General features: G+C 32.8%; 3 protein-coding genes across 4 annotated transcripts in view; 2 read left to right on the forward strand and 1 right to left on the reverse strand.

Moving 5' to 3' along the window:
- Positions 1–5,056: 5,056 nt before the first annotated feature.
- Positions 5,057–6,110, reverse strand: Polr2D (RNA polymerase II subunit D). Of its 2 annotated transcripts, NM_001311862.1 has the most exon segments (4): positions 5,057–5,112; positions 5,115–5,279; positions 5,566–5,746; positions 5,825–6,010. In NM_001311862.1, coding segments are annotated over 4 exon segments (453 nt in total). In that variant the 5' UTR covers positions 5,886–6,010; the 3' UTR covers positions 5,057–5,066.
- A 323-nt stretch (positions 6,111–6,433) lies between these two features.
- On the forward strand, positions 6,434–8,271 carry LOC106115599 (uncharacterized). The gene is given in 4 exon segments (NM_001311854.1): positions 6,434–6,601; positions 6,682–6,921; positions 7,270–7,428; positions 8,032–8,271. Coding segments are annotated over 4 exon segments (597 nt in total). The 5' UTR covers positions 6,434–6,549; the 3' UTR covers positions 8,178–8,271.
- A 3,647-nt stretch (positions 8,272–11,918) lies between these two features.
- Positions 11,919–14,240, forward strand: part of LOC106115798 (uncharacterized) — a 53,726-nt gene continuing 51,404 nt past the window's right edge. The window contains exon 1 of the mRNA XM_013309350.1: positions 11,919–12,246. Within this exon, the coding sequence (XP_013164804.1) occupies positions 12,192–12,246 (55 nt within the window). The 5' untranslated portion in view covers positions 11,919–12,191. The remainder of the gene's footprint in view (positions 12,247–14,240) is intronic.

Consider the following 14,240-nt stretch of genomic DNA (forward strand, 5'->3'; position numbering starts at 1 on the left):
TTAAATTTTAAAATCGAAATTTTTGACAGACTAAAGTCGAAAGATTGTATTTAACTTATTTGACATATTTAAAGTAATAGTCGAATTCAATACATGAAAAATTACTTACCTATCTAAATAAGATTAACTTTATTATACTGTAACCACAGACTTACTAAGATTAGACCTGACAGCTTCTATAGACAATCAATTACTTGTCTATGGAAGCTGTCAGTTGCGTGTAAATAATTTGTCATTTTAATTAAATTCGACTATACATGTAACTCTGATGACGTCACAATGTTCTGTAGTGTGCAGACAAATAATCAAAAGAGACTAATAATCGTAGTTTCGTCGCTTAGTGTGCCAGAGAGATCTGTGGATGGGGTATCACATTCCGTGCAAGTATACTTTTCAGATATGTTGTCGGCTGTTAAGTTCTTGTAAGTCGCTGCGCAGGACATGTTAATAGTATAGACGAGAGCATTTACTTGTAATAGAACAACGGGCCGTTGTATGTGTTTTAGTGTATCACCCTTTTAAAGCACAGTATTATATACGTAACGTTAGGAAGAAAATCCGACAATTTGCCGGTGTACTGGCGCAACACTAGCCTTACTAAAATGTCGACGTTTATGTCCTTTCACTAATCATTCTGGCACTTGACTTTGTAATGAAAGTGCGCCATTCGCGCCAAATGATTCTATTAATAATGTCTAAAAGTAAGTACGTTACATTACATCGAAATGCTCGACAAAATGCTCTAGTGTATATTCACCTTTGTGTTTGGGTATAGCGAGATGCGTGGGGCGAGCACTGCGCAGCGCTCACATGACCTTGAGCCAACAAGATATGTGAAAAGAATTATATATTATATCGTACGCGTAATATGTTATATTTTAATATCTTATCATTAGCACTGCAAACTAATTATTTCAAATATGAAATTATAATATACTTGATGTTTAGAAGTACTGTTAGTACGTTGAAAATGTGTGTTTATATATTTGCCATCTTTATTCAGTAGTGACAATAATAATCGTAATAAGTTTTAATTTCCATCGACTCGTTGGTGTGTGGATTTGTGAGAGTTGTGTATGGATGCAAGGGTATTGTCTGACGATATCCATTGCTATCATAACCCACGACATACCAATCATGGTCACAACTTTAATTCGACATACATAAAACCAAAGCAATGTTTTTTTTACAGCATTAGTTTATTTCTAAAATAAATATGTTTGGTTAATATATCCCGGATGTATATTTTTGTTACGAATTGTATAATATCTCGAGTTTTCAAACTAGAGATTATTTTTCTAGACGTCTAATTTTTTTTTGTCATTGGTTACTCATCGTTCGAATGGAATGTCAGGTGACGGGAATACTTATTTGATCTCATATATTTTTAAAATATGTACATAATCTCATATATACTGCGGAAGCTAATCCTCTCTCTAGGTTTTCATTACTCTTGACGAATGAATTGACGTTTACGTAATCAATATATAGAAGAAAAAAAATATTGGACCAAAATTTTAAAGGGGTCGAAGTATTAAAATGTGACTATACGATTGTTAGGCTGATTTTATAATCGGAGATAGCTTTAAATACGCGGGGACACGGAGGAAAGCGTTAAGAGGATAGACTGATTTTTTTAATACCACTCATACTTTCGATACAGGTGACTTGACAAATATTGAATTTTTTATGTATTACAACTAATGTACGGCCGCTGTATGTTTTTTATCGTATGAAATCGTTAGTACAAACATACATATTAAAAGATATTTCCAGATACTTGTTATACTACTCTTTAGATCGAAAGGAAGTATTATTTGAAATGATGTCGTGTACAAAATAATTATTTTTAAAATAAATCTAAAGCTTATCGTTTGGTGTTATCGGAAGTTTGATGAAGCCGTGGTCTGTGCCAGCACGACACGTCACGTCAAGTATCTGTATCGGGTATAACGGACGCACACGGTGTTTGGTTGACGTACAGTGAACGGCGACTGCGGCTACCGGATGAAAGTAATTGACGATTGACAGTATGAAATTAAAATTAATCTTTCGTTTCTGAAACCAAAATCCTTGTACAAAATATATCGTCATCCTTTTCATTATCTTTGACAAAACAGAGATAACGATATGTTTTATATATAGATTTTGGTCACAGAAACTAAATGACACAAGGATCAAGGTCGCCTCACGCTCCAACCGATTGTAGTCAGCAAAAATGACGTTAATAAATATTCAAAGAGATTCGCCGTGGCACTATATAATATCGTTTGTTTATGGAAAGAATGGACCATGCCAATTGGATCTCTCATTTTGGCCAAAATGCATTTTTATCATCGAGACTGATAATGTAGAAAGTTGAAAACGTAGTTAGATCTGCTTTATTATTTTGTAACGTTTTGTAAAAATACGACGGCAAATATATATTTTTGACGGCTCACCTTTGGAGTATAGAGTATTTTAAATCATAACATTGCTCAAATCAAAATTATATCAAGAGCCATAATTATTATAAACCGATGCCGAATTTGAAAAATGTAAACATTGTGATTGTAAAAGTTTCAAGTTGCTGCTATATGTATATATTCATGATTATTATATATATGTACCTATTAATTATTCAATAAATGAATGTGATATGTAAGTGAATCGTTTGTAAGCGATAGAGATTGTTTCTTTACAACTTCGGTACAGATATCAACTTCAAAGAGTATATACAAGAAAGTGAACTCGCACAACATAGAGCGGTTGTAAATCACTCTATTTTCTCTATTTGTTTTAAAAAATACTGTAAATGTAACAGCAATTGTTTGTAAACCAATCTTCACATGTTTTATTAAATGATTCTATTATATTATAATAACTTTACTAAAGAACCGATTATTTAACCAGAATAAAATTAGTTTATCCAAATGTAAATTGAACATAGTCACCGTATTTAACAAAGTAAATCATTTGGTGTGAAGACTGACAAAGATCATGGCCTACGAAAGTAGAACTGAATGTCTGTTCCTTCTTGTATATGTTCGTAATGAAGTTGGTGGTTTATTAGTGATCTGTCAGGCGTCTGCCTGCGACTGTACCGACAGCAAAAGTTGTAGAGCGTGTTGGTGCTGATGAGGAATGTCGCCAGCTTGTGGCACGCGTGGAAGTTATATGTATGCTGATTGTACCGCATTTATTTTTACAACTCCGTTAACTTGATAAATGACAACAGTGCTTAGAAAGACACGTATTATTGTACAAATGATTTAGTACGTTTTCGTAAAATCCCGCGGTTGGTCAACGGAAACGATATTAGTATTACAATGCCAGTTATGTCATGATTTAATTCACACATTCATCTGTAGGATATGTTATAAATGTACGCTGCGCAAAAATCGAAAATCATTAAATATGGAATATTAACCGAGCCAGTATTCAGTAAAATCCGGATTTCTGTGTAGTTTTTTCTCAGATAAGTGCAATATCTAGCTGTAACTATGAAGTATTGTAGGGAACCGTGTACATCGTCACCCTCGACTTTTTACTTTGCCCCTCTTCGTCTCGTCTCATTGTTTTGTTGCGCGTGCGGTTGCGATCGCGCAGCTTGTCGTCTGCTTCAGTGGCGCCTGTAGTCTCCCCACACGATCCAAAACAACTACTATGCTTTACTAAACTAACGTAATACATACAATATTTAGATTTACGTCACAGGTCCAGGTTGTAATTTAGGATTTATCTTTCCGAATGTCGTTACCTAATTTAAGGTTTAATAAGTTTTAGGCGACCTGAAAATATGTTAGATGTTAATAAATGTGTGCTATAAAACGGTCCCCTTACTGACTTATTGGTTTATTAGAGCCATGCGATGTGCACGAGGTCCGGGCGCAGGCGGCCTGCCCGTGCCGCCGCCAACGCCCGGCCTTGACTTTTTAAAGTACATATTTTTGTATGTTCAGGGTAGGTTGCGAAATGTACCATAAGAGTAACTTTGCTAGTACCTTAGATTTTATAGTTCTTTTATAGATGGTTAACAAGTTTGCTTTTAGATGAATAAGTTTGTAAGTTTTATTACTACGATATTAGATTAAAATACTAACATTTAAACTAAACCAAAAGTGCCCATTGAGATAAGTTTATAAATCCGGCGAGTCTTTTGTTAGGCATTTTGTTAATAAATAATGTTTAGGCGACAAAATTAGAAAATAAGGAAATTATCGAAGGATTGTTGAGTTTTAGTTATCTAAAAATTGTTGAGGTTTATTGATAAAAAAAATTCAATTAGTTTTTTTACATTCGGTGTCGAACAAAAGGCTCGCTCAGTTAGAGGCATTAATTAACATCAAATAATAATAGTATCGATTTTAAGTAATAATAAGAATGGTTTTATTATAGTTTTGTTTCAGAGAAGAAATTCTAATTACTATTTTTGTTTCCAATATTTTATCACTTTTACCTGTTTTCATTGTAATGTATCTTGCTGTATTGCAGACATATCCAATATACAGACTGATTTAACATTTCTTATCTTTTATTTTACCCCAACCCCACAATCTATTTCATAATGTACAATTTGAATTGCAGAATTACTTAACCTAAATAATATCAGGAGGTACAGTTAGCTGCATGAATACATTTACAAAGCATGAGGAAGTTATGTACACTTTCGAATTCAAAAATATATATGCATGTCCATACACTTCCAACTATGAATACTAGGTGTTGGCAAAGACAAGCTTATTATTTTAGAATCCTTCAGGCATATACAAGTTTTTGAGGTATTGTAAATGTTTCCATGTTAATGTATCTGACTGTACAAGGTTTTTTAAAGAATGATACTAAAGTTTTGAGTGTTAAAGAAAGTATGTAAACTCCAGCAGGATGAAGGTAACATTGTTATAGACTGGCATCCACATAAAGGTTGATGCACAAGTTGTATGATTACCTAATCTACATATAGGTATCCTTACCACATAACAAGTAACTCATCTCCGTGATTTACTTTAATATAGACTTAAGCTGATGACTGACAACCTATTCATTTTATGTTATGTACTATAAAATAAAAAAAAGGTTTCTCAGGTTTAAAAATTTAATTTTATAAATGCTAAATTGTATGAAATTAGTACTGTATACTTCTTTTGGTTTGAATGTCATCAAGTAAAATCCTTAACTCCTCGTCTTCAAATCTACCTTCCAGTGATGGAATCAAAGCCTTTGCTTCTTCCGGTGTTTCTGGACATAAGTTTGCTAGACTTGCTACTTCAAATTTGTGCAATTTCTTAGACTGTAATAGACTGAAAGATAAAGAAAAATGACTGTTATTAGATCATTTTAGAAAGTTATTAACTACTAGCTTTTAAGTATGACTTTGTCCGCATAGAAATAATTTACTGCCCATTGCGGAGAAAGGTTAAGTGTTTATGTTGCTATTAAGACAAAAACTTGAGACAAACATACAAAACTACAATTTGATACTTTACTGTGCAATATTCAATGCTAAGTCGGAAGCCTAATTCTTTGACTTTTTTCAGATCAATTTTTTTTAATTTGTGAAATGGTTAAAAAGGAAGAAGAACTTACTTTCTGACAGCAGCTATTGTTTCCTTATTCTTAAACTTTTTAAACATATTGGTGTATGTCAATGTCTTCATAAACACTTCTGAAAATTCCTGTTCCTCCTCTGCTGACTCATTTTGTGCCTTCCTGTGTTCTAGCAACATGTCCACTTCAGATATTAGTAAAGTTTCTGCATTTTCAAATTCTAAAACGAAAACAATGGATTTTATTTAAGCATCTGAATTGAAGGAATTTTTACAATGCAAAAGGTGTGCATCGTTACCTTTTGGAAACTGCAAGTCGGCTGCATCTTCTTCTACAACATCTTGTATAGGACACGACATTTTGTCTTACAACTCTTGTTATAATTTTTAAATTAACACAATTTTTGGTGAGTAGAAAAAATGCACAGGTTGAACTGAGCTATTAATACTTTAAACTACGATTCTTGTGGAACATCTACATGAAAAATTATGTACAGCAATGTAAATATTATAAATGTAAATTAATACAAACTAACAGAGAAAAATACAAATTGCGTTTATGTTGAAAGTTGAAATTTGTGTTTTTGACTTTGACGTGTTATGCTATTGACAGTTTGACATTTGACTTGCATTTTTTTTAAATCAAACCTCGTTCGTAAATCTATTTGTACAAAAATGATGAAACAAGTACATATAAGAAAGAGCTTTGTAGAATTTAGGTATCTAATTGATACTGGATTTTTAAATACTTATCCAAGGTTTAGATACCATTTATTCACACACCTGTTCTGTAATATGTAACGAAATCCAGAGATTTTTTGTGAAATAATATTTTGTACTCTGGTGTCAGGAAAAAATAAGTTGTCAGTATGTCAACGTCATTGCATTGTTTATAAAGATGATTTAAAAAAACAATAATCTAAGAATAACCAAATATTGTACCTTGTTTGCGATCAAATTAACTTAAATCATTACTAATTAGCGCAATCAATAATTAACAAAAGTTTGATTAAATAAGAGCAAAATGTCTAAAACACCTACCAAAAACTCAGACTCGGTATTTTTTGGCCCGAAAGGTATTTTCTCATAAAATGTGTTTTATCCTATTGGAAGATATAACCTTTCCATTGTTAATAATTTCTATATGTCCTTTCAGAACTGATGACGCCAAATAAAGATCCAACGGGAATAGTAAAAACGGTTTTTACGCAGATATCTAACATACATCGACTTTTAAGTCAATGGTTCAGAGTTATTGAGAAAGGAACGGAATTCGTAAGATTAATATGTGCATTAAAATTGCATGAATACCGAGAAGATTATTACCCACAACAATTAAAAAGATTAATGGAGGATCTGCTAGAAGCCAAAAATGTATTAAAGGACATAGTTGAAAGTAAGTCATTCTACATGTTTAAGTCACATGTAGAAAGAATAATTCTCGCCATTAAGAATTTGGGTTATATTGTATGGATTTAATTTTAGTATAATTAAAATAGTGTTTAAACAAATCCGACACCAAAAATGTTTAATTCGTTTTTTTAGTAGTCGAAGGCAAATCGACAAATTCTATGAGGTCCTTCACCAGTCAAAGTGACTTATTCAGTTCAATAATTTTGCCACTTCTCTTCTTCGCCTACTTCATTACTAAAGGTCATGCTTGTTTTGATATGCCTTTACAGATGCGTCAACCAGCTGCCTCCACACCGTCCCGTCTGTGCCACTTATTACTATTTTATTACAGGTGTGGATATCATCAATAAGCAAGTTCAAGTATTACCAAAACTACATTCAACAGGTTTGCCAGTTATGAACACATGGCTAGCTCCCCACTTTGCATCTCAAGTATTGACTATGTACACATCATTGTGCAAAGAGTTTAAACTGAAAGAAGTTATTACAGGTAATTAGAAAAATATATTAATTTCAATATTGATCAATATTTTTATAAGAAGCTGAAGATGCCAACATTGAATATAATTAAGGTTATTGCAAAAATCAAATAATATTAATAAAATTAATCAATACAATGCAACATAAAGTTGTAGGTTTTTCATACAGAATAATATATGTTGACTTAAAAAATTTAAATGAACTTGAGATGTATTTCTGAACATCTCCCACATTGTATACAATTTGGTAATAGAAGGAATCCTCTGAAGAGAGAACTGAAAATTATATGCCATAGAATTAAGCGAGTATTATAATTTAGTATTAGTATTATAATACTTGCTCCATATAATACTTAGTATTATAATACTTGCTTTTTGTATGGCAGTATAAAAGAAGTTCATCATCTCTCATCCTTATCCAATTTTTCTCTGTAGTTGACAGTCAATTTATCTTTTATTTCCATAGTTACTCCCTTAATCAACTCACCCATAGATATTTAATCTATAGATGGAGTTAAATACAAGTTTGCTGTTTAATTGATAATCCATTTTCGAAATGTCATTTTGTATTTTTTCAATAATATAAAAGGGGTTTTTAAAAAATTCTATTGCAGAAAACATTGCACACTGCAGAGATGAGAAACTGATCGAAGTGTATGCCAGTGCTTGGGAGTATACAATGTATATAAATATGGAATCTGTCGCTTATATGTTTGCTGAAATCGGTTTGAGTAGTATTAAAAAAGATATTAAGTGTTAAATTATATACCATCGTAATTTTAAGCTACATGTATAATTTTAAACCAATGAAATAATAGTGAGAAATATTAATAACTGTAAACGGACAGACATAAACATTAATAAAAGTAAACCATGTTTTTAAATAACCAAGTAAATCCCTAAGGAGTTCACCTTTACAATACTTCTAAAGATATAGTTCTTTATGATACTTGTAAATCTAAGCTTATACTCCTATTTTCCGGGTGTTCCCTGTTGGACCAATCAATCGGTCCAATGGTAAAAAATCAAGTGGGTCGATTAATCGGTAGGCCTATAGGTCCAACGGGAAATATCTTATTCTCGAGGGCTGATTACGACATTTTTTTACACACACACACAGTCACAGTTTACTAAGTTATTATTAACATTCTAACAATGTATTTTGCTATGTAGTAAATATTACATAAAATATGTATATTCCTATATTTATCTAATCCATTAATAAGATATTGAGAATTGCGCAAAAGTGGAACGGGTTAAATACGTAAGCATGTACGATGGCCGCTAACTGTCTGACCGCGCCTGTTTAACATTGTTAATTCTTTTTGTGTCCACTTTTACTTATGGTATATCCTGTCTGACATCAACCTAATTGGCAATAATAAATTGTGTTGCTAGAACTAAACTAAGAAACTCATTTTGAACACGATAAATGTCTTACCGTTGATTTCTAAGAACTATAGCTCTGTATAAACATCCCTGTCATTGTCCTTGGAAAAACAGGGATACTAATATGATTCAAACAGGGACTTTGGTCTAGGAAACTCACGATTACTATAGCTTTTTACTTTTTGAAAAAATGTAGTAATTCGATTTCTCGTATAATTTTTAACGTAACCATTTTTATTCGCATCAAGTTGACTATATAAGTTAATTAATACCTAATTAAAATAAAATAAACCAAGAAAATATATTAATTTATTTTACTTAAAAAATATAAACTTGTATCGAACAAAATCTTCCACTTGACCTTTTCATGTTTTCGATTCTATTTTAAAAACATTTTACGTTTTGTATTACGTCTCCATGGCAACTACAAAGCAAAACATCTAATTGTACGCGGTGTTTTTTAAGTGGTTCCACACGAAAGGAAATGACGATAGTCCGTATTAACGTAGTATTCATAATGTTTATTTTTAAATAAAATTATTATTAGTTTACTTTTTTTTAGTTAAAAGAAATCAGAAAACGGAAACAATTATCTTTCATCATCAGCTCACTATATGTCCCCACTGAGGGGCTCGGAGCTTACCCTAAGTTAGGGGTGACTAGGGGTCATAGTCAACCACGCTGGCACAGTGCGGGTTGGTTGACATCACATATATCTTTTTATTTTATTAATTTACATACTAAGTTTTACAATTTGTTTAATGCTGTGTCCCATTAAATTTAGGTGCATTTTCTTCTTGTCATACGATATAAAATCGAGGAATAAATCCATAATTAGACTTTCAAATTTGTTATACGTATAACACGTTTTCATACAAATATCTATATTATAGAAGTAAATGTTGGCTTATTGAAAATAAATTTGCAAAAGTAGATTTGCGAAGGGCTGCCAGCTCCCGAGGCGAAATGATCGCTTTGCTGAAAATTGACCCAAATTCAATGTAGAATTAGGAAGGAGCGTCGCGGGATGGCGGCCATCATCATTTCACACCCAATTAACTTTTACACCGCAAATATAGGATTGGTTATGTTGACGGTAAAATAACATAGTATTATATTCCTAATTATCACTGCTTTTCTCCTACTGATAGTACTATTAACAAAACAACTTAACTATGACGTCACATTTTACACTATGTTTAGAATATCAGACTTTTAGAAGCCAAGTACTATAAAGTCTTTTACTTAATACTTACAGATTCAATGTGATTAAACTGATTTATCTCTGTATCTGGTGCAGCAGTGGTGGGTGTGTGTGGCCGATTAATCGGTAGGCCGATCGGCCCAATGTTAGCGAAATTTTTTATTAGATTTCCCTTGGACCGATTAAGTCAGTCACCGAAGCAAAACATCATAGCATAGCATCTCCGTCGGTAGCAGCCCTGTCGAGACTTTTTTCAAACTTAAATTCAATTTTTTTTTATATCAGACAATAGAAATCCATATCCATTTTTGAAAAGAGGATACTTTTGTTCTTCCAAGACTCTTCTGCAAATGGAACCTATCATTTAACAGTGGTAGAGCCCGCTTTAACATCTTCGCACAAATAGGCACGGCTCGTCCGTTGAAATACCACGACCACACAGAAGACAGGCGTGAACTGGAAGCAATTCCGCGTTTCGTCTGATGAGTGTGCGTCCTGGAGGCCAAATTTAGTCCTCTTTCCCTTTCCACCGAGAGACTTTCCGGACGAGAGGATGCATGGAAAGGGAAAATATTTTCTCTCTGTGCATCCTTTCTTCCGTCGATTAAAGGTAGGCAACGCATATGCAATTGCGTATGTCTATGGGCAACGGTCACTTCGCTATTTCAGCGATTTCAGGTGGCCGCTTGTTCGTTTGCCGCCTTATGATATAAAAAAATCTTTCCCATAAAAATTATAGTTTTATAGTTTATGTATAATAATATAAATACAATATTAATATGAATATTCATCATACAAACATGACAGTTTGAAATCGTTACGTGTAATTTGATATTCGTGACAAATTGTTTGGCCCTAGACGCAATTGGATTTCAGTAATATATCAGTGTCGCCGCAATATATTCATTTTACGGTATTATACATTTGTGTGGCTTATATCTAATGTCTAGCGATAAATGATAGGAAATTTAATTCACAGGACTTAGGTATGAAGATTATTTTTTAAGTTTATTTTTATTTATTTTCTTTGCTAATGATAAGTTAAATGCAACCTTTCCACAGGTACCTAATGTACATAGGTAAGTTTTTAAAGAAATAGGGTCATCAAAAAAAGATCACTTAAACATATGTAAATAAAGCACGCAAAATTGAAGATAATTCTGTAAATAAGAAATCGTGATTTTATATATGACGTCAATTTGTAACCATTGGGTACATGTTAACCATTGCATCACGGTAACGCTTTATTACTATGACACGCAGTTTGATTAAAACTGCATAAACACATAACCATCTTATGAAAAGAGTTATAATTGCTTACGTGATCTCTTAAGATATGTAACTATTTTCGTTGGATTGTATTTGCTACAAATTCAAGTACATCGTATACGGTAGCATTTTGCGTACTAAGAGAATTATTGTTTGCTTTCGTCGCGACTGCGAGTACGTAGATAGCTCCATTGTTTCATAGTTAAGTCAATATTCTCGACTGGAAAAGTAGAATGTATGGAGAATTATTGCCTATATATATTTTTTAATATTAAAGACACATAACTGTCTGAAAACAATAGTAGCTACAGTATTAACGAATTGTTGAAATGTAATCGAATAATTTAATCAACCAAGTATATTTTTATATGTCTTAAAGTTATAAGGAATTTCTCTTGTCTAGTTGTTTCATAAAGTACCTACATAATTTTTATTTCCATTCCTTATAAAATTACTTACAATTAACTGGTTATTTGATCATCGGTCAATAAAAAATATCATAATAATTAAATTGTCTCATCTCAAATAGTTTCAAGAGATTACAGGAAAAATACGCAAAACGCGAGTCTATAGTTTTCCTTGTTCCACCGTCTAACGCAACCTATAATTTCGGTTAGCGCTCAGTTTACATCATTTGCGAAGTGGTAACGATACGAAATACATTGAGCGGGCTTTCTTCGACAGCAAAAGTGCAAATTGATACATCTCACGGCAGCAGAGATGTAGCCGAATAACTTGCAGCCGACTAGTGCGGTAGTCAATGTAATCGTAGTTTATAAGAGTTTCTTTCTTATTTTGTAGTATAGTAATTGAGTAGCTATTAGTCAAAATCTATGTAGAAAAGGAACGCCTTAAAAATCGCCTTGTACACTTAAATTTTTGCGCAAATTCAGCATCGTAACGGTTTGAAAAATGGGTCACCTCTTGAGAAGCGCTTACATCCTCGGTGTCGACAAGGATGATGAAGGTAAGGAATATTGTATTAATTTTTGTTACAAATACACTCTGTCATGATTTTTGGAATGTCATTAATAACGATTTCCCTCATTAATGTACTTTAACTAGCAGATTTTTAAAGTGTCATTTTCATTGTTTCTCATCTCAAACTTATCATTGAGCGATTTTGGGTCTCACACATGTAAAACTTATGAAAAAAAAATCGCAATTGGGAATCGAATAAGTGACCCACGTCATAGACCTTATAACATCTAACTACTTCGTTCGCTATTACTTAGTGTATATTTCTCATACAAAATTTACACTAAAAGTCTTCTGTAGTGACTAAAAGTCAATACTGAGTAGCGCAATATGTTATGATTGTATGCGGTTACTCTACGCAACATAGAATAATGGAGAGAAACATTAATGGAGTGTTTAGAAGTACAGAAATTCGAAGGGTCGACTGGTACTTTCTTTATATTATCAAGTATATAGGCGGGACCTCAAATCGAGGTTCATTTATCCCATTGGGTCAAAGTCCTTGACCTCAATGTTCAAATTTCACTTTAATCAGCTACTTTTACAAGTTTTGGTAAATTATTCACCTACGGCTTTCTCTGATTTCAATATTAATTTATGAAAACTTTCTTACGCGTCCTCGTCTGCGCCGATTAAAATAACCTTAATTAGCCTATCCGTTCTTCCAGACTATGTTCTACATCTATGCCAAATTTCTCCGGGATCCCTTGAGCCGTTCCGAAAATACCTAGGAACAAACATCCATCAAGATATTCGCATCGAATATTAGTAAGATTCAGTTATGGAAAAGGAAGAGATTCTTCCTTAGCGTATATGCGCTGATGAATGTGGATGAAGCGAGAGTTGAAATGTAAATGCCACTCTGTGTCATCTCTGCCAACCCGTCTGAGTTGTAGGCGTGATTATTTGGACTGTGGTTGTTTGTTTCTGCAGTAACTGCGAAGATGTGTTCAGAAATTGTTTGTCTTATGCAAACAAATTCTATTATTGAGTTTACATAGTGAATAGCAATCAGTGTTATCTTCAAGGTGCTTCAACATACAGGTAATGTTATTAATGTTATTTTAATTACAGTGATTAATTAATATTCTCTTGACATTTTTATTGGCTATTTAAAAATGATTATCATAATTTATTATTTCGACCTTAGTAGTAACACCAAGGCGAACCAAAACCGAATGCTTTTACCTCGTTCGTTAGAATTTATCACTATTTGAAGTGGCTTACCACTGTTTTCATAGTTTTTTCATCCCAATCCATGAGAATCGAAAAAAATCAAATTGATCTATACAGGCGAACCTGGATACGAGTGTCCAAGGGGACGTGAAATTTTTCTCGCTTTCTGGTTCGATTTTAAAATTACTTCGAAATACTAAAATGGCTACAATCTCTATACATCTACATAGATGACTCAAAACCCTTATTAAAAATTAAAAAAGATGACAAGTTCTTATTCGGAATTAAAGATGTTTTCTTCTTGCCCCTACCCCTACATCTTACAATCATACATTCTCGTTGGAAAAATAGTGATAACAATGTGTTTTAGTATTTGTATTTCAGATGTGTAACTTACGATTTACAGTAAAATAAAAATGCAACAACTTATTTCGGTTTAGTTCAGTACAATGTTATCGTAAAATCGATAGGTTTTAATCGTTATCAGGGCCATGTTGGGCGCCCAGGTGTGAAAGTCAGTCTTGTGTCCCTAAAAGTAGTACGTCCATTGGCTGGCTCCCCCAGGGCCTTTCGCCCGAACACCCCTTGCATCTCGAAATAATACGGCACTGATTGACATTGAAAAAATGGTAACACAACCTATGCATTTTTAATTTGTATTTTACGAACATAAGTGAGTAAGAACTCTCAAACTATTTACTTAGTTAACAGGAAAATTCAATATTGAAATGTGAGCGAATTATAGGTTCAACAAATACGTGATCTTTCTTTGTACACATTATTTTAGACATCCTGTGTATTAATCAA

Source organism: Papilio xuthus, unplaced genomic scaffold, assembly GCF_000836235.2.
Source record: "Papilio xuthus unplaced genomic scaffold, Pxut_1.1 DF827777.1, whole genome shotgun sequence".
In the NCBI taxonomy this organism is placed as follows: Eukaryota; Metazoa; Arthropoda; class Insecta; order Lepidoptera; family Papilionidae; genus Papilio; species Papilio xuthus.